The sequence below is a fragment of the Haliaeetus albicilla genome, chromosome 2 (genome assembly GCF_947461875.1).
Source record: "Haliaeetus albicilla chromosome 2, bHalAlb1.1, whole genome shotgun sequence".
NCBI classification, from domain to species: domain Eukaryota; kingdom Metazoa; phylum Chordata; class Aves; order Accipitriformes; family Accipitridae; genus Haliaeetus; species Haliaeetus albicilla.
The window spans coordinates 34,471,029-34,494,084 of NC_091484.1; the positions used below are offsets into that span (position 1 = coordinate 34,471,029).

Consider the following 23,056-nt stretch of genomic DNA (forward strand, 5'->3'; position numbering starts at 1 on the left):
GGGCGTCCGCCCGCGGCCCCGAGGAACGGCCTGCGGGCGGCGGCCGACTGCGCCTGCGCGGGGGGGGAGGCGCGCGGCCGCCACGTGAGCGCCGGGGGCGGGGCGCGGGGAGGCAGCGGCGGAGCGGCAGCTCGCGGAGAAACCGGCGGGGCCGGGAGCGCAGGCGCGCGCTGTCCCCGCCGCCCCCGGCCCCGCCCCCGGCGGGAATCCCCCCTCCCGCCGTCTCTGGGGCTGTCGGCGGGGGTGGCTGCGCCAGGCGATGGGGACTGAGCCCCGGCGGGCGCCGTCCGGCCGTGGTGGTAAGCGGGGCCGGGCCGGGGGTGTCGGGCTCCTCCGCGACTGGGGGACACGTTGAGGAGGAGGAGGCGGCGGCGCGACCCCGCCGCTCCTCTCCTGCGCGGGGGGGCGGCTCGGCCCTCGCCAGCGTCGGAGGACGGTGCGAGGCCGAGCCCGGGCGTAGAGAGGTGGTAGCGGCGGGGGGGGAGCGGGTGTTCTGCGCTGAAACCGGGCCGGGCTCTGCCGCTCCCGCCGCCGGCGGGCCGGGGGCCGGGCGAGGGGCAGCTGCCCGCCGCCGCTCTGGCGGAGCCTGCCCGCGACGGAGCGCGCGCGGCGGCGGCGGCTCCGTGCGCGCGGGCACGGGCGGGGCGGCCGTCCGCGGCGGCGGCGGCGGCGGGGCGGGCCCGGCAGGTGTCCGGCGGGGCCGCCTCGCTCGGCTGCTCCGGTGGCGGAGTCTCCGTAGGCCGCCTTGGCGAGGCGGCGGGGCAGGCGCCAGCTCATCCGAGCGCCCGTCGCCGCCGGGGCGCCGTCGTTCTCCGGTAGCCGAGTCCCGAGGCGCAGGGTCAGCATCGACGTGCCCGAGAGGTGCTGCCGGCGGGCGGGGTTGCCCGTTATTCCGCGCCTTTTTAATGGCGGGGGGAGTGAGGGGGGGCCGTGACACACATCACGAGCGGCTGTGCCGCTGCGGAGCTGCGGGAGAGACCTTACTTACCTGTAGTGACTTTTGAAGTGAATTCTCTCAGGGGTCTGCTCTAAATCGTTAAAACTGTAAGTGGCTGGGTCACTGGAGCTCGTTTTCTTTCCAGCCGTGAGCGAACCGGTTTCACCCAGGTTTGTTTTCTGGGCATTGTCATCTTGTTTGTTTTCATTCTGCTTTCTGCGTACTACCTTAGGGGTCGAGCGGAGGTAAACACCTGAAATAGATAATAGTCTCGGCTCGAGTGGTGAGGTAGCAGCATGCAATGTCATGTTTCCAAAGGCTTTTGCAAAATGACTGCAATGTAATTAATATTTTGTTTTGTGTTAGCAAGCGTGTCTTTGAGGTGGGGTGCAGGTGAAACTTAAAACCAGGAGATCTTATTTTTTAACTAAGCAATGTAACAATTTCTAAGAGGTTAGTAGACCTTTTAAAACAAGAAACAATGATGCTTTTGTCTGGTTATATAAAGTGTCACCACAGATTAGTGAGACTGTTGGGTTTTTCCATCCTCTGTCCAAATCCCTGTAGCTAGAATTACAGAGAGAGAAAACTGTTTTATTGCCAGAGAGCTTGTTAATGTATTTAAGATAGTTTATGATTAGGATTGTTGTTAGGGACGCTAAAAACGAAATTACTACTGTCTTGCTCACCCAGTTGAAAATCAGAAGACAAGAATTATAAAGTATTTTGGGGATATTTTAGCTCAGCATATCTTTTTCTCACCCTATTCACCTCTAGTGAAATACTTGGTAAACAAGTTAGGTTCTTAGTTAAGTATATTTGTATTAGTAAGGTGCACTTCTAAAACTTCCAGTGTTTTGCAAAATAGTCATAGGAACTATCATGCTGTATTGGAACAGCGATGGTATTTCTCTGATAAGTGCTCATCCCAGGTGCTTTAAAATGGCATACTTAGTGGGAACATGTTATTTTGAAAAGTGCAAAGAAAAATGTATTTTTAAAAAAAGTGCATGAAAACATATGAGGAATAGGGACCTTCCCTCATAATCCCAAATAATTAGGTATACGTTTGCACTCTGATGTGCTAAGTGGTTTATCTCCTGTTGGAAAACTCTCAATTACAGTTGCATAGTGCAGAAGTTACTGATAAAAATTGCTAATTTAGTTTTATGAATGCCCGCAAACTTTTGATAAAAGATTTCCAGGCACTGTTGTACAACAGTGTCTTTCCCTTTGGTTTTATATCGTGCTCGCATAAAATAGTTGGCACATAAATTTTAAAGTACTATCATATGTTTGAAAGTTTTCGACATAGCAGAGTAAAAATTTACGTGGAATTCCATGAGCTGGTATGTGTTAATGCTTAAAGAAAGCTTCTGTTGTTTTGTTTCTATACTTCGAGACAAAAACTGAACATGGGGAAGAGCGGGAAACATTTTCAATAAATAATTTTTTAAGTTTTTTTTTCCTAATATCTTTATTCATCTTCAAATCAAAATATGATAACAACTATTAATGTTTGTAAGACTCACTGTTAGTGGAGGAAACTGAAAACATTCTTGTGCAAAGCTTTAGGTTTTATGTGGATTTCTCAGTTTTATATTACAGTTGTGACTTTAAAAGTTATCACCTAGGATTTAGAGAATGCACTGATAAGTAACAGGGGAAAATGCTTGTGTCCCTTACTAAACAGGATTTTTTTTTCTTTTTTTAAGTGAGTTAGTGGATGGCTGAAAGTTGGCTTGACCATTGAGTTGCTGAAATGTTTTGCTGCTTGAGAGCCGTGCGAAGGTATGGCATGTTGCTGACCTTATTTACCTTTAGCGTGTGTTTAAGTGTTTGCTTATGACTTGCATATATGTAAAACTGGTTCAGTTTTTTTGTTTAATACTTATTTCTTTGGCTTTCTCATCTTTACAGCTTGAAGCTTTCAACAAAGCATCCACAGTTGAAAATCCCCAAAAGCCATATGCCTGTCCTCGAGTGAGACACTAAAAAAAAGCTCTCAACAAAACAAGGGTTTTAAAATAACTTAATTATGAGAAAGTGGTAGTCTAAATCTGAATATTATGTCCAATATATTACTGCATTATTGAGTTATTAAAGCTCAGTGTTTCAAAATGAGTGAATATATCTGTAATAATGAGCTTAATTTAACAAAGCTTTTCAGTGTCAAAGCTATAAGCCAAAAAGTTAAACTTCAGAGACATCTGAAGAAAAAGAAAGCTGAAGGGAATTATTTAATCAATAAATTAAATCGGTCCTAGAGTACTGTTGCATAATGTGTTCTAGTGGAGATTGTGTTTCCTATCTTTCATGAAGTGGAGACGGCTGCCCTCAAAGTGGTTATGACCTTGATTTTAACACGAAGCCTTTCTCTGCTCTTCAAATCTGAATGAAGCTCTTGGAACAATCCTTGCTCCTTGTGAGTGAAGCCATAAGCATCTTTCTTGCATTTTCTCTCTCTAAATTCATTTTAATTCATTTATTTTGTCACTTGAAGGATGCCTCAGAGTTCTGTCTTTCACCTTCAGTGAATGAATTCTTCCTTCTGTCACGCAGACTAATTTTGGCCTTTGAGCATTTCTCTTTTAAGCAAGTTCAAAATAGACTTTTGGCTGGAATCCTCAGCCTTCCTACTAGCATGACAGTGTTGTTTAGATACAAAACAAGGGAACTAAAGTTAACCATACTTGGCCGTTTTTCTTGTAGAATACCAGATGGAAGTTTATGATTAATAAACTTGGAAGTATGCTTAATAGTTTCCAGGTATGTTGGAACTTTTTCTCCTAACTACTGGAAACGGCATGCAATAATGTAGCTCAAGAGTGTATGTGGGAAATGGTGTACGAATAAGGGGAAGAGAGAATTGCGCTCCTTACTTCCTCCTAGCAGCTGGGTCCAGAAGGATGTGGGTTTCTTGCAAGGCTGTTTGTCAAAACTGCTATCAGATAGGTAGCTGATTAATTTACTTTTTTTTTTCCTTTGTTGGAAAGAATTTTTTTCTTTTTCACTGCTTTGTGTCCACTTGCTAAAAAAAAGGGGGGGGGGGGAAGAAAATTTCTGCTATTTTTTTTTCTCAGCAAGACAATTATTTTGGTGTTTCTAGATCCAAAATGGTATGCCATATGACCAAGTGGACTTTTATTCAGTGTGCTTTCCTTCCTTTCTTACCAGGTCAGGTAGAGGGTCTTTTCACGTGTCACTGAGCAACTCTGGCATGTTCTTGTCATTGAGAGCTTTTGCTCTCCATCAAAACATGATATTGCTGTGGTACTTCACCGTTTCCTGCTATTTTGAGTAGGATCATGGGCTATAGTGATAAGTAGTCTTCAGAGTCTTTCTGAGGTGCAGCCAGCAAGGAGGTAGAAGTGTTTGCCAGTAATACATTTTATGGTTTGGTTTTTTTAATCCTCCATTTAAGTAATGCACATGAAAATTGTTTTTAGTTATAATGGTTTGAAATTTCATCAGTCATCTTCCATTGCAAGTCTTCCATCGCACTTTTCTATGAAAACTTATCCTGTTTTCAGCAAGCTGACTTTTAAGACCTACTAATTAAATATTTGCCCACCTCTTAGGCAGAATGCATTAGCTTTAACTGCTTTCATGTTTCTAATTGAAGAGCTGGAAAGGTTGACAGGAAAAAAGGTAAAGTAAGGGTCATTGCGTCTGCTTGACAACTCAGTTGTCATCATTTACTCTACCATTTGCTAAAATGAAAAATATTGCTTATTGTCTGAGCAGAAATTTGGGGATTTTTTTTTTCCTTTGTAATTAATGAAAGCATCCAGGAAATAGTGTCACATGTTTCTGTGTCCAGGGCAATTATTTGGTCTAGGGTGCTGAACAAATAGCTTTGTAACACAGTCTTGCTCACTATTATTAATAAAGTTATTAGTGAATTGGAAGCAGCTTTGCCTCAATCTGCCATATATTTTCTTATTTGGGGCTCACAGTTTGAATGATACTGTGAGGAGTGAAACAGCATTATATTGCTTAACAGAGCAGAATCCCTACCCTTCTGAGTTGCTAACTAAAATGAACATTAATCACAGAGAAAATGGTTGGCCCATTGAATTTGTTAGCCTGTGAAACCAGCTGAAGGAGAAATCTATTATTAAATATTTACCAATTCACATTTTCTTGCTGCTTTTATATATACTGTCTCTTGGTAATCAGTTTGCTAACCTGAATATCAGCTTTGAGCTATGGCAGGAAATTATGGTGGTCTTTAATTCAGAACTTGTTTTTCCTTCCATTTCAGTCTTCTGTTACACAAGTGTGCTCATTGCAGAACTGTAGTTTAATTTATGTGTAATTGGAGGTATTCAATCTTTTGTACTTTCTGAACTTCCTAGAACTTCTTCAACTTAACTTTTCCTTCTGATCTTAGGTGAAACAATCTTCTTTTCCACCACTGAAATTTCTTTTAGTCCTTGTTTTCTTCTATTTCAGTGAAGATCAAAGGGCAAAAACGTACTGTTTTTTTACTTGATGCCTTCTATAAAAGAGTATGTTTGGGAAAGTAGGTTGTTGGTTTGGTTTTTTTTAAATGGACACAAGTATGTGGACCTCAGAGACTAATGCAGAGCTTCATTTGATTGAACAGTGATTACTATTCCTGGGTAAAATTTACTATTCTTTTGGCACTGCTTGAAAAATAGTGGGTTTGGCTTTTTAACTTGAAGGTTCAAAAAGTATGTAAGAATTGGCTTTTAAGAGCAGCTTCAGCAATAGCTACAAAAAAAATACCACTAAAGCCAGTCTTCATCGTTCGAACTACTTGAGTGGGGAATTTTTATTTGAGCCTGCTTTGAGAAAGTAGAGGGAAAAGTTATTGTACTTACTTACATGTCTTTAATCAGCTGTTAGCGTCCACCATCTCTCGAACCTGTTGGATTTGCTCTGTATAAATACAGCTCTGTGAGCGTCAAGGGGAAAAATCCAAAACTCGGACTTCTAAATGGTTATACTTGCAACTGTGAATGTTTACTCCATTCTGTCACATTCTAAAGTAATTTATATCAGTTTGTCACTTGATTGGTTGCATCATACATAAACATTTTATTACTTTATTAGGTTATGTCTGGAGAAGATACTGCTACAGTGCATTCTTCAGTCAAGAACTTTGTCAGGAGCTGATGCCATCAATGCTCTCAGACCTTTCTATTTTGCTGTGCATCCGGATTTCTTTGGCCAGCATCCCAAAGAGAGGGTAAAAATCTTTTAGTATGCTTTCTTTGTGTGTCCTATATCAAGGATGGAAATTTTCTAGTTTTCCTGCTGTCACGTTAAAAAAAGTAGTATTAGAATTGAATATGGTTGTTACCAGAGGACAAAAATACACACTTTCTTTATTTTTAACAAGGATAGGTCTCTTAAACATCCATTATTTATTAGTCATATTTTCTGTTTAATTGTTAAAAAGAAAATACTGAATCCTTCCAGACTAATTTATAATACATATTACTTGCTTTATCACATTGAAATGCTGTGCATTATATTTGAATGAATGGATTTCTTTAAGCTTGAAAGCCTTAAAAGTGGTGTTTTGGAACGTACAGGAATGTACAAGTATGTACATCATAGAATTTATTCATGCAAGATAATTATTCATTTACACTGAGAATATGAACTATATCACTACTCGTTAAGAGCAGCCAGCAGTTTGTAAAAACTAATTCTGGATGTAAGATTCAAAAGGTTTAGATGAAAAATGGCCAAATTAATAATCTGTAATGTTTGGGGTTTTTTTCTTTTTTAAACAGGAAGTAAATGAAAACTCTCTGAAGAGGTTAAATGGCTACTTGGAGAATCTACAGAAACCAGGATTTCGCTCCTTTAAGCCAACTCAGCTTACTTTTTATGTAAGAGAAAGAGAACCAAACTCTTCTAATGTTCAAGAATCCTTCAGTGCTTCAGGTGCTTTTATATTGTGCAGAATGTATCTTCCTGTATTTAAATTCTTTCAGACCATTACTTGGCCTTGTGCCGTCATAATGACTTTTCAACTGAATAAAATCCTCTCAATCCATGAAAATATGTATTAGGTCAGACAGGACCTTCCCAAGTAATTAAACATCTTAAGCCTTAAAAAGTATTGAAAGAATGAGAAATAACAAAGTTGAGGTCAAGTTACAGTATGAGGCAGTAAAAAACATAGGTTGATATAAATGATAATTTTTCTGCTTTTAATACTGTTGTCATGTTTAACTGGAACAACAGTTGGGTCCTTGTTTTCATTGCAGATAATGTGCAGTACACAATGTCAGGGTGATTGTAGGATTAGTAGGAATTTAGTCTGGAAGCAGAAGTCATACAATATCTGGAACTGCAATTTACCGCATTGTCTCTTAGCCTTGAGACTACAGAAAATATTGCCAAGTTTGGAATATTTGGTTTGATTAATTTTATTCTACGTATTTGTCTCTGGTGTACCAATATGCCTTATCTAACAGATGAGTTTTATGTTCTATATCCTGCTAGTCAAAACACTTGAGAAAATTGTGAGGGACCCTAGTGCTAGAAAACAAAATCATACTGTTTTTCAAGAAAATAGTAGCATTATGTCCAGTCTACTTAAAATAACAGTTGAACTGGCAGCTGTGTTCTGCTGTTGAGTCTAATACTTGCTTGGTTTCTAATGGGGCAGTTAGGCCCAATAGCTAAGTGATGGGACTTAGTTTTAGGTGGTGTGCAAGTGTAATGGTTTGTTCTGTTCATCGCCTGTGAAGAGCTGTTGTAGTACTGCATTTCTACAGTAAATTATATCCAACGTGATGATCAGTAATGATGTGAATTCTTTAGAGGCGTTGGACAAAACTGCTACTGCTAAAGCAAAAGCATCCTTTTTTCGGTTACACTGCATCTGTAGGTAGGTTTCCAGTTTGTCCAATGATTCAGATATTTAAAACAGCTCTGTTTACATTTTTGGACGCATAACAGTTTTAAAAGTTAAACTGCACGTGAATTTTGTAGTGAGTGTTGAAATTACAATATCATAATAATTTCCAGCTAGGTACGCCTTGTTTGGGTTCTTGTAAGATGAGAGAAATGTAAATGCATTTTAAATAATTTTGATTAAATAATACTAATTGTGTGGGACTTGTATTTTATAGGGTTTCGAGCAGTCAGTTTTACATTACATACTAGGGATCTCCTGAGCACAGTATTAGATATTCTCAACTCCTGCAGTTTATCTACGGAGCATATTCAGAGTTTGAATGTGAACTCTCAGACCCACAAGGAAGCAAAAAGCGCAGTGAACAGACCTATCAAATGGGATAAGACTTACTATTCATTTACTGGATTCAAGGATCCTGAGGAGGAACTAGAACAAGCCCAGAGAGTGGAAACAACTTTAATGTATGTAAGGCTTTTATTTAACTGGTGTTTTGTAACCTAAATTGGTCTTATTCTAATGCTGAGTTTTTGAAAGGCAATCAATAAACATTCTGAACAATACAAAGCTTTATTGTCCGACATGTAATTCTGTCATGCTTTTTATAATTGAAGAGATTTCAAATGACCTCCTGGGATAACTATAGTGCCAGCTAAGCTGAGGCATTCTTGTCTCTTTGCCCAGCATTCACATTTGGTCAATCTAGTTTTGGTTGATCTAGTTTTTCTTGCTCCAGATAGCTCCTTACCTCTTACAGGACTTCTGTAACACAAAACTATTAACTTTATTGTTAATATTTCACTATCACATTCTGTTGGGGGTGGGAGATAATACATGAAAACTAAGGTTAGAATGTTTTAATTTGCCAGATGTCTTAGTGTTGTGCCTCTGATTTGTTGTTCAACATACCAACCCTAATACTTAAATTGACGCAATTATAAACACTGTACTTGCATTAAATGCAGCATGTTGTGTATAAGAAGTTGGTTGTTTATGAAATCTGTATGTGCTCATTTTGGGGAAGGGTGTAAAATACTGCCTTGAAAAATTTTTTTTGTAACAATGAGGATTAGGTGCCATTTGAAATAAACGCAGAGCTGTAGTGGTATCTTTGGGGCAAAGAATACCCCTCATCCTGCCTAGCACCTCTCAAATAAAACTACTATACTATATGCTACTGTAAAACGCTTAACTGAGATTTAACATACTAGAGAATATTTTTACTTATTTTTACACATTTACAAGAAGTGCCATGAACAGTTACATATTAACAGTCTGGTTTTAATACCTAGCTGTTTGGCAATGGGCCTCTCTTTTTGCTTCTGACTTCGAATTGTTTTGCTTAGAATACAGTATAAGAATGGAAGTACTTGTTTGCAAAAAAAAAGAGTATGAAAATAAGTTTATGCCATGAACAAAGGCTAAACCTCTTAGAGTAGCTTTTTCCTAGAAATAGAGTGATCCTGTTTATTGAAAATTTTAGATGTACTCCATGAGTTATGTTTGCCTGATTATTGACAAAAGAACTGTGAAACTTTGACCTGCTTAATCTCTGTTCATTCCAGCTCTGTAAGAGTTACCTAACTTAGCCCTTTGGTACCACCTCCCTTATTTGACAGTCTACTATGATGAGTTTGGTGGTTTGGTTTTTGTTATTTTTTAAAGGCATATGTATGGGAACTTCTTTTACTAAAGCACTACGTTCTCTGAAGCTGCCCCCCAAAATCACACTGATCTGCTGCTCTATACCTTTCACACCTCTAAGTCTTACAGTTGTAACACTGCCAGTGTCTTTTGGCTTGATTTGATTCCCTAGTCCCTCTCAAAGACATTAAGTGCCAGATTTTCCTTTGTCAATATCTTGCATTTAGCAATTTCAGTTTCTGTCCTCTACTTTTAAAAAATGCCTTTACCTGGTAATTTGACATAAAACATTAATGTTAACAGTAAGAATTCAGTTAGCTGTACTGTTTACTTGAAAGATAATAATACATCATGCCTCTACTGTTGGGGTTTTTTTCTCCTCTTCTTTCAGATCCTGGCTAGATGGTAATGAAGCAAGTGCAGTAAAAAAGCTGAAAAAGAGTTTGCCACTTAGAAAAGAACTAGAACGTTTAAAATTTGAACTCTCTCATCAACTCGAGCTCTCAGATATCAGGTAATAAATTAGATCAGTTGGACTTAGCATTAAGACAGTCAAAGCAAGGAAGTGTTGTGTAATACTACACCATGAGCTTTAAAGGTTTATTCCAGCAAAACAGCTATGTTTCACATGTGTAAAAGTGTTATTGCACTATTTTTCTAGAAGAATTCTATTGGGGCAAAAGTTTGCTGTTACAATTTGCTTAAAAAGACCTAGTATTTGTAACTGATAACATAGGCTCCAGTTGAGGCAAACATATAAGCACTTGAAATGGGACATGTGTGTATGCATTAGTTCGGGTGTTTTGCTGGATAAAATTGTTCTTGAATTCAGGTGAATGTCTACAAAGATAACTGGATTGGCAATGAAATGCAACTTTGCGCATGGTACATGATGACATCCTGTGAAGGCTTAATAAAAATGTTGTTTTTTCTACTGTCTCATTTCCCATACTCCAGAGGAGAAGGATATTTGTTTGCTTGAAGGGACTGAGTACAGTTGGTAATCTTGATTCGTCAGAATATTTTCCAGAAAATAATTTATGATTCTTTTTTAAATTTTGTGCTTTTGAATGAGGACATTCTGAAGTGGGATATTCAGGATGGGAAATGGCAGTGAGAGTATTCAACAATGGAAAAATAAACTTCGGGGATTATTTCAAGGGCTAGTCTGTTCAGTTCTTCTTTTAACCAGGAAAGAGAGAGTTGGAGCTTCTGAAGTCATGCTTTTGTTCCTTTCACTCTGTAAAAGACCCCGGCTTCCTTTAAACTGATACCATGTTTTTTGAACATAATTTCTAATCCTCTGCAACTGTGCTGGGGGGGGGGGGGGGGGGGTAAGTTTCTGAAACAGTCTTCAGTATTACATGCGTAAGTTTGGTTTTATTCATGGCTTTTATTTAATTTTCTTGTAGTTTGTTGTTTTAAAATACACTAAAACTATTGCATTTCATGAGGAGTTACTAACCTTCCAAGAGTTATATTGTCATAATTCAGAAAAGAATGTGAGTGTCAGAAATCTGACAAGCAAGTATCTTAATCAGAAACTACTGCTTGTGATCCTGCAGCCTAATGCTAGTGTTCACAGAGGTTTGAAAAAATAACAGGGTCATTGGCTTTATTCCATTGCTAAGTTTAGGACAGTTGAAGAGAAGGTAGGATCTATAAGCCACCTTTTTACATTCCTGTCTGGTGCTACTGAAAGCAAATTGATACTGCTAGGTAACAGTAAATAGTTATTAGAATGACTTGCATTAGAATAGATTGAATTGCCTCATAAGTGCTGTGGCATAGTACCTATTCTCTGCTTCCCAAAGAGTGGGGTTTTGCCAGTTAGGTTTCCCTAAATGAGATGATGTGGGTTGACCCCAGCTAGCAGCTAAGTACCCACACAGCTGCTCGCTCACGCACCCCCAGTGATATGGGAGGAAGAGAATAGGAAGAGCAAAAGCAAGAAAACTCATGGATCAAGTTAGAAGTTCAATAGGTGAAGTGAAGCAAAGCTGTGCGTTCAAGCAAAGCAGAAGGAGGAATTCATCCTCTACTCCCCATCAGCAGGCAGGTGTTTAGCCCCTTCTGGAAAGCAGGACCTCAGCATGTGTAATGCTTGCTTGGGGAGACAAATGCCATAACTATGAGGGTCTCCCTTTCCTCCTCCTTTCCCTGAGCATTTATTGATGACCATGACATCATATGGTCTGGAATATTCCTTGGTGAGTTGGAGTCACCTGTTCTGACTGTGTCCCCTCCCAGCTTCTTGCCCACCCCAGCTTACTCGCTGATCGAGGGGGGCAGAGTGGGAAGAAAAAGCAAAAACCTGGACGCTGTGCCAGCACTGCACAATAGCCAAAACAGTGGTGTGTCTTCAACGCTGTTTTAGTAAAAAATACAAAACACAGGGGTGCTGTGAGGAAAAATAACGCCATCCCAGAGAGACCCAGTACAATGAGGGAAGGGTAACTTCCCATTTTGAGGCAGTTTTAGATGAGCTAGAAGTTGGTAAAATGATGCAATTTTTCAATACACTGGGACAATTTACAGTTTAAATGCTTTTAGAAATTTAGTCAGGAGTTTGTCTGATCTGTCTGTGATGGAAGAGGTGTCAAAACTATGTATATTAAAGTCACTGGTGTAACTAACACCTGGCTCCTGTATGGTTTAACAAAAATTATTCCACTGTGAAATATGAATATATATAGCAACTTACCACTGGAATCATAGTAATGTTTTGGGCTCGGAACTCAAAGGAGAAAAAGGGGAAAAAAAAAAAAGGCAATGTCCTTATATACAGTATTTGCTCCTCTAGACAAACATTACGCAGTGTACAGACAGAAACTGCGTGCCACATGACTGAACAAAATACTGGGTTGTCTTGCGATTTACTTACTAACCTCCTTATTTGGGGAGAGATTTGCAAGTTCTGTTCTGTCTACTAGGTTTTACATTTATTTTTCCTATATCTGGTTTTATTCCTTTTTTTTTTTTTGGCACTCACTTTAAGAAAGACTGACATTTTATTTAGGCTTTTATCTGTTCAAATAGCATATGACACATCTTTTCAGTAGGCTTTTGCTTTTATTACTGCTGGAGTGCTATTTTGAGTTGTTTGTGTTATAAGGCTTTCAGCTGCATCTCAACTTCTGTGATTTTTTTTTTAATAACGTTGAGAATGAAATGCTTTCAACTATATTTTCGTTTAGGTGGCAGAGAAGCTGGGGTATTGCTCACCGCTGCAGCCAACTACACAGTCTAGGTCGCTTAGTCCAGCAGAGACCTGAAGTATTAAAGAATGTTAAAGGTATTTCTGTTGCTTGTTTCTTATATCCTAATATAGTATTGATTCAAAGATGAGCATGAGTATTCTGTGGGAAGGGAGCTCTCACTCTTTTCATGAATGCTTTTGATAACTGCAAAAACAAACCTGCCAGGCTACTGAAAAGCTGGTGAGAACTTACATTTTAAGCTACTGGGTATTTTTTAAAGTGACATTTCCTTATAGTGTATTTGCTACACTTGGTTTCTGTTTTACTTCTTAATAGGTGCAAACTGAGTGAGTTGAAGGTGCTAGACTTAGTACTAAGAATGAAAGTAAAAAATCCATACTGAATCTCTGAAAGGGTAGAGGTAGCAATGGAATGTTACCCATGGTAGATTTAAGCCAAAAATGTGAGTAGCTCTCTAAAGAGCCAGTATAAGGAGGGCTTGCTAGAATACCTTTAAAATCGTATTGTCTTCTCTTATGCATGTTCCATAAAATACCTGTATTAAAGTCTGTATTTTCTCAGGAAAAACTAAAATATTCTGTAAACCTGATCTACCATTCTTCTCGTACAGCTGTTTGACCTCTTTGCTCTAATTGTAACTCCACATTTTATGCCCTTCTGCAGATACTCAGTTTTGAGCGGCTTTCATTTGAGGGTTAACATAATCATTTGTCAAACAACAGAGGGGATAGGACAATAAATAGTAGTTCTAAATTGCATTAAGTTTCAAATTAGTTTCTTTATGTAAGCACACCAAGGACTTAAAAGTGCTAGAGAAGTCTGTTTTGTGAACTTGTTGTAGTCTCCATCTTTGAAGATCCTCAATAATATACTGGACAAGTACCTGTCAGTAGTTATACAGGTACAGTTGGTCTTGCCTTGGGGTACAAGGTTGGACTAGATGCCTTAAAGTCAGCATTGCCCTCTGTAGTGGTTTAAGCTGAGCTGGTAACAAAGCACCAGGAAGCTGCTCACTCACTCCCCCCTCTGGTCCCGGTGGGATGAGGAGAAGAAAATACAAAGGAGAGCTGGTGGGTTGAGACAAGGACATGGAGGGATCACTCACCAATTATGGTCATGGGCAAAAAACAGACTCGACTTGGGGAAAAAAATGACAAAATCAATTTAATTTGTTACCAATCAAATCGAAACAGGACAATGAGAAGTAAAACCAAACCTTAGAACACCTTCCCCCCCACACCTCCCTCCTTCCCAGCTCAACTCGTCTCCCAGTTTCTCTCCCTCCTCCCCCCCAGCAGTGCAGGGTGGTGGGGAATGGGGGTTGGGGTCAGTTCATCACACGTTGTCTCTGCTGCTCCTTCCTCCTCAGGGGGAGGACTCCTCACTCTTCCCCTGCTCCAGCGTAGGGTCCCTCCCACAGGAGACAGTCCTCCATGAACTTCTCCAGCATGGGTCCTTCCCACAGGCTGCAGTTCTTCACGAACTGACCCAGTGTGGGTCCTTCCTGCAGGCTGCTGTTCTTCAGGCACAGACTGCTCCAGCGCAGACTTTCCCATGGATCATGGCCATCTTCAGGGTGGGCATCTGCTCCCCCGCTCCCCTCCACTGGCTGGGGGGGGGAGAGCCCACTGTCCCACCACGGGCTGCAGGGGCATCCCCTCCTTCCCCACTCCTCCTCCCCTCCTTCTTCACTGACCTTGCTGTCTGCACAGGGGTTCCTCTCACATCCCACTTCCCTCTCTGCTGCAGGTTTCCCTTCTTAAATATTTTATCCCAGAGGCACTACCACTGTCGCTGATGGGCTCGGCCTTGGCCAGAGGCAGGTCCGACTTGGAGCTGGGGAAGCTTCCAGCAGCTTCTCACAGGAGCTGCCCCTGCAGCCCCTCCCCCACTACCAAAACCCCGCTGCACAAACCCAATACACCGTTTCTTAAGGATTTTGGAAAACATTTCTGAGAGAGAGAGGTTCTATTTAAGCCTTGTCTTGTAGTTTAATACACCACACTGAAGACTTTTGTGGAAGCTTATTTTGATAAATAGTTGCCTGTGCTTTTACCCCAAAGAATTCTGGAGGATCTTTGTACTTAAAAAAACCATACTTGGACTCAAAACTGATTTGTCCCCCCAAAAGTAAACCTAGTATTATCCTTTTATGTTGTCTCTATTTCTTTAAAAAAAGAGCAAAAACCTAATGTGAAAGTGTTTATCACAGCTTGTGTGTTGCAGAGTTCTGTGGAAGTAGTGTTGAATGGCTGTGCTAATAGTTCTTTGACCAACCTTTACCTTACTGATACATACTTTAAGCATATAGCATATATTTCCTATTGTATACGTGATTTGTACAGGTTCTTTGAATATGCTGTCTGCTGAGATTTTCTCCTATTTTAAAAGTAGCCTTTGTAAGAAAAAAGTCCAGTTAACTAAAAATCTATCAAGTTTAAACAAGGAGAAGGCAAATGCTAGGTAAGGTTTGTATGAAAAAAAATTCTTGGAGTTTTCAAGAATCGCTCTTCCAAATTTTGAGAATAATGAAAACACCTACTCGTGTGTGTTTGTGCTGCAGAAGCGTGTTGCTTGTGACGTTAGTAGCATAGTTCAGCCTAAAATAATTGTGGGAATAATTGCAGTAACCCAGATTAGTAAAGAGCTTTGTTTGACCTTTAGGACGCACGGTGGTATTTACAGACCGTTCAGGTATGAGTGCAGCAGGCCACATAATGCTGGGGACCATGGATGTTCACCATCACTGGACCAAAGTAAGAAGATTTCAAAGTAAATGATAATGCCTCTTGTTCATGACATCCTTTTTCAAACTATAACCAAAATATTAATTGATGCAGATGACTGATGAGTAGTTTAAAGCAAACACATAGCTGCTATATTTAGCATAACTGTGTACATTGCATTCTAAATTTAATCCTGTGATACACTGTTCCTAACAACAATCTTTGTCAGATCTTTACTGCTGCTTTCACTAACAAATCAGTCCTACCCCTGATTAGATACAAAGAAAACTAATTTGTTATGCAGTGTTCCAGTCTATGCAATGAGCACTGGCAGAATATTGCATATCCATAAAGAGCTCATTCCCATGAAGAATTTAGGAATTTTGTTCAGCTTTTTCGTAAAAATGGAACATAAAGTTAGTTGTGAAGTGGCCATTTCAGTCAATGGCTGCTAACCAACCCTGTCACTCCACTTTGTTCTTTTAGGCAGATAACGTGGATGTTGCAGAAATTTATATTTAGTGACTATGCAAATTCTGCTGCTGTTTGTGTAAAGTTTGGAGTTGACAAGCTTTCTGGCATCCTGAATGATAAAGTATTATATGCAAAGAACCACACAGTATATAGCAATATCAGCATGTCACTTAAGGAAGTTTTCTTGAATCTTGGTTACTGAAATGTTATTGATAGTTCTATCAGAAAAAGATTTCTTTATAAAGGAAATATCAGTGGAATTTCATAGTTGGGAATATAGCTGGAATATCATAATATTCTATATTCCAATCAGTTAACAATACAAAAATTTAGCACTCAATCCAAATCTTTCTCTTACATATGTTTCACTGAGGCAGAATACAAAATGTGATTTGTTAATGTGAATGATTTACAAAGAACTTAAACTGAGAAACTAGAATTTAACGCAAAACTTTCTACTCTCAGATTTGCAAGTGTTGATAGTCATTGGAGTAAAACTGTACTTCTGATTAATACTAAAAAACCCACTTAGTTCCTTGAAAAGAGAAATGCTGCCTCTTTCTAGCTTTTGCCAAGGGGTTTTCTGAAAGAATACTTTGTGCAAATGGAACAATGTGTAGAGTTGGTTGTGGTGATGGTATTTGCTTTGGAAGACAGAGGAGAGGTATTTAAACCTGAAGTCAGGGGCTTTTTATTTTAAAATGCACTGAAGGTTATGTTAAGTGACGCACAGAAAAAGTCTGAAAATATTAATGAGATTGGTTAGCCACTTGTTTTTTTAGAGAGCAGAATTTTTTTTCCCAGTTCTAACCCATTTTAGAAAGCAGTCCTAAGTGCTAGTACTTTTGTTTCTCATAGAAAAAAGAAGCAGTAGAGTAGTGTCCAAGTCAGGCTGTAGAATGCTTGGTCAGAGGCACAGTATTTAGAGGATTTTTGCCATTTTTCTCTATAATAAATGGAAATGCTGAACCAATGGATTTTATTGTGCCAAAAGCTGCTCTGATTCTACTACTGTCTTGGATTTCTGAAGAGATTATTCTGATTTCCCTTGACTTGTTCCAGCAGCAGTACTTTTTTGTATGGAAAACCGTGTTCTAGTAATAACTGGGTAGATGGTAAGCAGTGACTATTACTACAGACTTTCCTCTTTCACTTGTTGCCCTGTTCCAGCCATCTCCCTATCACACCTTCTGTGTCTCAACTCACAAGTCTGATTGTTTTTTAACCTTTTCTGGTATAGGTTTTGTAAATTAGAGATCTGGTACCTTCCTCCTTTCTCCTCTCCCTTCAGACTCAAGATGAGCTAGGTTATCATCCAAACCTTTGGAAAGAACTAGTTGCAGGAACAGAGACCTCTCTTTTTTGAGAATTGGTATAAATTAGGCTGGCAAACTGTGGTGATAAACATTTTATGTAGATGTCAGATTTTCTTACTTTTTTTTTTAATCTGGGACTATTAATTTCTGGATATATAGGGAAAAGAGGACATCCATCAATCTTGTTACAGCCTTTTGGTGCCTTTATAGTATAAATACTGAAAATACTTACTATTATATCTTGCCCCAAAATATATATACTTGGTATTTCTGATTTTTGGTATTCAATTATTTTTTTCCCCCTTGGGTTCCATGTTTGCATTGTTAAGTGTCTCTTCTCTTATAGCTGCTTGTTATTTTTTTCATTTCTTTAAGTTTTATGCTTTGTAACATAGGAAATGTTTGTGTGTGTGCACAGATTTTTGAGAGATTGCCAAATTATTATAAACTTCAAAAAAGGCTGCTGTTCTTGGAAGATCGGATAAGCCAACTTCTGGGAGGCATACAAGTAATATATATTGAAGAACTGCAACCCCTGTTGACTCTGGAAGAGTACTACGAGACTCTGGACTCTTTCTATAATAAATTGTGTGACAGTAGACTACCTTTTCATCCTCGCAGTCTGCGAGGCTTGCAAATGATTCTGGAAAGGTAGGTATTTGCAGGAAAGGTTTCTTCCTTTTAGAGCTTTTACTCTTTTTGTTTTGTTTTGGGGTTTTTTAGTGTTTTGGTTGGGCGGGTTTTTTGTTTTGTTTTGTTTTTTAGTTTTTTGGGGGTTTCGTTACACTGATTATTGGTCTCGCTAAGAAGAAAACTAATATTTTCTTGGATTTTCATTATGTCCAAGTCTTTTTGTTTCTAAAGGTTTAAAGCGCCTTTTTATGGGTTAAGAAGGAATGAGATTGAAGAAAATCCTGCTTATTTCATTCAAGTTAGACTCCGTTCTGTCTTTATCTTACAGTGTTGTGCTGGGTTAAATCAAAGGTTTCGTGCTGTCAGGTCAACACTCAGTGGTGTATGATGGTGCTTCTGTTTATATTTTTTGAGTATTGTTGACAGTTGCTTTTGAAATGTAATTCTAAAAAAGCTTTATGTATGATGCTTCTCTATTCTCATGATCTGAACGTGATTAATTTTTTACCAATTATTCTGATTGTGATTAATTGATGTTCTTTTATCTTCAGAATTCATTCTGAAAGTAATTCATCTAAATGCTAGCATTAAAAAAAAGATACCTAGTTTTTTGCTTCCATCGTTTCATTAGTGACAGATACGCACCAAGCTTACATGAATTTGGACACTTTACAATCCCAACGGTCTGTGATCCAGCAACCCTTCAATGGTTTATTTTTGCTAAAGCACAGGAGGCAAGAGAGAATCTGAAAAGAAAGGAGGAGTAAGTATTCCTGTGACTTGATGCATTTAGCTCATGAAAATCTTTGCATGTCATGTTTTATTTGGAGGAGGAGGAGAACTCTGAAGAACGTATTCATGTTCTTTTGGTGGAAAAAACTTCTGTTTATAAAATAGAACTTTACTCATCAGCTTTACAAAGTTAAAAATTTCAGTGTTCAGTGAACACAGTTGTTAGAAAATACCCCTCCTCCACCTTGTAGGAACAGTTGCACTTTATTCAGAAATAAAAGATCTTTGCTTACAGGACAAAATTACATAATCTTTTTACAATTACTTCCCCAAAGGAGAGATGGGGGTTTTTTAAGGAAGAGACCATTTTATTGAATAAGAAAAGCAACAAACTTCTATTAATGTTACTTACATTGTGACAAAAAAACAGTAAAATCTAAACTAAAAATAACTGAGACCAACTAGAGAATTATTATTTCTAGTTAGCACTTAAAAAAATAGGGGTAGAATGATGAGAGAAATACCTCCTTGGTACTCTTTCACAGATGCGAGTGAGATGAGAGAGATGACAGTGGTAAGTCACAGTACCATACTTAAGTCCATGACTTGTAATATCCATCAGAACTGTACATTTTCTTCTTGACCTTCTATGCTATATGTGTCTTTGAGGATTAAGAGCATAAGGTAGAGATCCTGGTTTGATTTTGAATAAAATACTGTGATAGGTAACTGGGTGTTACTGTCCTTTTATGGGTTGTTACTGCAAGTTTATTTTTCTGCTTGGGAAAGCTTTTAATGAATTGTTGAAATATCACACTGTCATGAGTGTATACATGATGTATAGATCCAGATATTTTTTTGTGAAGGTTATTTTAGGCATGAGTCTTACTGAAGGCTTTATGGTTTTAGCTCTGTTAAGACCTGGTTACTTGGGAGAACATATTTTGGAGGTGGACTTTGGTAAAACATGGAGGTTTGTTGGAATTTTTTTATAACCTTAGTCCAGCTTTGAAGTTAGATTTATTTTTTTTTTGCCATATGAGTTATAACTGCTGAATAGCTCTCTATGTAGCTGTCCATATGTGACAGGTGGGAAAGTATTGTCTGTAGAGGTTCAGAGGCATGTTGTAGCAAATGTATCAATTTGCATCTGTGTAACTCACTCTCCAAAAAAACTCACACTACCCCACATTATAAAGGCACTTATCCAGGGGCCCCCGTCAGTATAAGCAGCTGTGTTGTAAGCATGTAAGACCCAAACTAAATATCTCAGCTCTTCTGTTGTGAGTTGGACAATGTGCTGGTTTGTATAAAACAGTAAAGAACAACTGTACTGGGTCAATATTGAAGGTCTGTCCCCATCATCTATTAGCTTACAGAAAGGCTGTATGAATGGGACAAAAAATGTCGTGGGGTTTTTTTTATTCTGTGCTCCTTCTCAGTTTGACTGACTGCACTCAAAAATATTTGAAGCTGGAAACATTAGCTCATGTTAAGAGTGTTCAATAGATCTTCTTTTTTTCCCCTCTTAATTGTCCAGTTATTTTGGGGGATGATTTACACTTTGTGGCTCCAAAATATCCCATGGCAGCAAATTGCACAGTTGAATTACATGTAGTGTGTGTACATGAAGGAGGGAAGAGGTGTCCTTTGTTTTATAGACCCGTGGCCTGATGACTTCATCTGTTATTCTCTTGTGCTGTAGAAAATATAAAACAGTCATTCTGTATTTATCACCTCAAGTTTTTGGTTTTTTTGTGGTTATGTCATATTTCCCCTTAGTTGTCTTTTTATTGAAGCTGAAAAATCCTTTTCCACATAATGCTGCTTTGAAAAGAACCCATTCTGTACTTCTGATTTTCCTTAGCCTCCTGTGGTTGTTAAGGGGCCCTGAGATAGAGGAAAATATTTTGAGATGTACTGGATTTACTTTGAACATGCAGATGAATGTTTTACATGCAGTAAACAGCGTAGCATAGCTGGAATTCTGTATGACCTGGTGCACTGGGGAGTTCAGACGCTACTGCTCTAGAAAATTGTCTTATCTGTGTGGATAATGTCAGTCTTCTAGTAATGGAGGATTTAGTATGAATCTACTTCTCCTTCCCTTGCGTTTGTAAAGTATCAGTTTTGTATTGTGATAGAGGTGTGAGCCTCGTTGTGGAAGTGACTAAAAATAAACCTGCAGTTCTTACTATGTGCAGCTAACTTTATATTGTTCAAGGGAGCCTGAGGTTTCATAGAACAGGAAAGCTTGGCACTCAGGTAATAGAGAATGTGCTCAGGAGTGTGGTGTGGATACAACCAGTAGAGAGGACAGGCTTGCTCCAGGTTAACTCCCTGACTGCCAGAGCTGGGCTGGGCTCTCGTAGAGCAATCTGAGTGCCCCAGCACAGTGTAGTGCCATGCAAGAACATGCAGATCCCATACGGAGCTCTGGAAAGAGTGGTGTTGAGCCCCTCAGTACTGTTTTTACCTGAGTCAAATAGTAGGTGTGTCCGTGCTTAGCTTGGGCAGATTCACATCCCAGTGGCCCTGCAAATGTGCTGCTGCTTTGTAGTTCCTCTCCTGTTTAGTGCAGGGTCTGTGTTGTAGGGCAGCAATGGTGCTGTTTCTGTAACCAAGCTGGCTCTGGAAGAAGTATAGCTATGTTAATGTGACACAGTGCCTGAGGTAGTAAGGCTTGCTGAGCCTGAACTGTGTCTGCATCAGATGATCCACAGTTCCAGTAACTCTTAATTAATTCTACACATTATTTCAGAGTAGCTGGAGTTTGTCAGGTGGTGTCTTACCACTCTTTGTCTGGGGTGAAGGGAAAAAATCATCTGCAAGCTATGAATTCAATATTCCATATACTTCCTGCAATTAGTAAGTTATTAACACATTTAATATGCATCAGGTGACTGTACCTGTCATCTGTTGGTTTTGATGACTTGCAGAGTACTGGTCTTAGTTAAGAAGACAGAGTAGTTACTAACATGGTTTTATTCTTAAAGCTTACACTTCCAAGGTTATTTAAGTACTTCCATCCCTTACAGTAAAAATGCAGCCTCATGGGATTATTTTAGTTTTTTTGCCCATTACCTTGTGGGCAAAAAAATGTCATGGTGCAGGCTATCGAATGTGACCCTGCATAGGCATGCTGTTGCCCATAGTCATGGAAGCATGTTCATTCAGTCTAGCCTCTGAGGTGGACATGGGTATCGACCTGCACAAAAAATCTCAGCTGTACCATAGCTGTGCATGAAGTGGCCCCTCTGTTTACATGCATATAACCTACAAATATACTTATTTCAAGGATTTTTTTAAGAAATTAAGTTCTAATTTTGTCACTGTGTGTTGTCTTCATTTGCTAGGATGATGATTACAGAAAAAGAGCTGATCGATACTTCCACTGAAAAATTTTCTTTGGATCGGCTGTATAAAGAACCCAGTGTTTCCAGTGCACAGATGATAGATTGTTGTAAGCGACTGCTAGAAGAATCGTTGCCATACCTACAAGGCATGCACCTTTGCATTTCGCATTTCTACTCTGTGCTGCAGGATGGAGACCTGTGTATACCTTGGAACTGGAAAAACTGAGGACATATCTGATAATCAGATGAATTGTTTATTTTCTGTAAGAGGCTATAAATATGAATGTTTTTAAGAGTAAATTATTTAAATCTGTATTTTGATATCAGTATTCAACCCACAAATTTTCTTCTAACTGCTGCTCAAAAAGGATTGGAGTCCTAGACAATTTGCACAATGCGCAGTGTTGCCAGTTCTGGGAAAGATATCTGTACATTCTCCATACTACTGTAGGAGTCCCAGTGTATGGTAGCAGTTGTGAAACCGCATTTTTGTAGTGAATTACAAAAATATATTAAATTGCAAGTCTGCAAAAATGTGCATGTGTATTTTTAATATACATGGATATTGCCAGATAGATCTTCTTAAATAGAGTGTACGACTCAAACCAGACATTACATGTTATTTTAAGGGATTCACTGAATGCAGAAGTTGAGTACATGAGTTACCTGGTGGCAGTATTGGCATTTCATATTGCTAGCTCTTACGGAGCTTAAAAAAAAAAAAAAGACAAAGGAAAAAACATCAGAGTATTTCTACTTTGCAGAAGAAAGCAGTTCATTAACTTGGTCTCTACAGTAGAGTTTCATATGCTGGTCCAATATTGTTGCCTTAAAATTTCAAAATATGCCAGTTGTACTATCTGCAGTTACTTTAAAGGAGATGTTGTTCTCTTTTTGTTTTCCGGCATTTGCTCCATAAATACAGACAATCCTCTTTACCTACACTATAACAGGTTGCAAATTGCATTCACAACACTTGAAACCTGAGTAGTTTAATGTGACATCTGAGGAAAAGGAAGCGTTGATTTGTGTGGGATTGTCTACAAGAGTAAGTACTTCTCAGTGAGAGCAAGGAGTTTGCAGTAAGGCAAATGCATGGATCTTTACTGGTAC

General features: G+C 39.2%; 1 protein-coding gene across 3 annotated transcripts; it reads left to right on the forward strand.

Moving 5' to 3' along the window:
* Positions 1-96: 96 nt before the first annotated feature.
* On the forward strand, positions 97-22,477 carry TCAIM (T cell activation inhibitor, mitochondrial). Of its 3 annotated transcripts, none has more exons than XM_069770604.1 (11): positions 97-299; positions 2,653-2,728; positions 6,020-6,155; positions 6,709-6,862; positions 8,059-8,305; positions 9,877-9,999; positions 12,683-12,780; positions 15,371-15,462; positions 17,641-17,873; positions 18,487-18,618; positions 19,133-19,799. In XM_069770604.1, exons 2-11 carry the CDS (start codon positions 2,700-2,702, stop codon positions 19,140-19,142), a joined length of 1,254 nt encoding a protein of 417 aa, XP_069626705.1. In that variant the 5' UTR covers positions 97-299; positions 2,653-2,699; the 3' UTR covers positions 19,143-19,799. The 3 variants fall into 3 exon arrangements, with proteins under 3 accessions (XP_069626705.1, XP_069626689.1, XP_069626696.1); XM_069770588.1 differs by lacking the exon at positions 19,133-19,799 and adding an exon at positions 21,944-22,477 and having other exon boundaries at positions 98-299; XM_069770595.1 differs by lacking the exons at positions 97-299; positions 19,133-19,799 and adding exons at positions 843-861; positions 21,944-22,477.
* The last annotated feature ends 579 nt before the right edge of the window (positions 22,478-23,056 follow it).

What these genes read in the sequence shown, in the direction of transcription:
- TCAIM (XM_069770588.1), top strand. Translation starts at nt 2,700, where the DNA reads ATGTTTTGCTGCTTGAGAGCCGTGCGAAG. An exon ending in AGTATTAAAGAATGTTAAAG is followed by an intron (nt 12,781 to 15,370) that starts GTATTTCTGTTG and finishes TTTGACCTTTAG; the next exon opens with GACGCACGGTGGTATTTACA. An exon ending in TTCACCATCACTGGACCAAA is followed by an intron (nt 15,463 to 17,640) that starts GTAAGAAGATTT and finishes GTGTGTGCACAG; the next exon opens with ATTTTTGAGAGATTGCCAAA.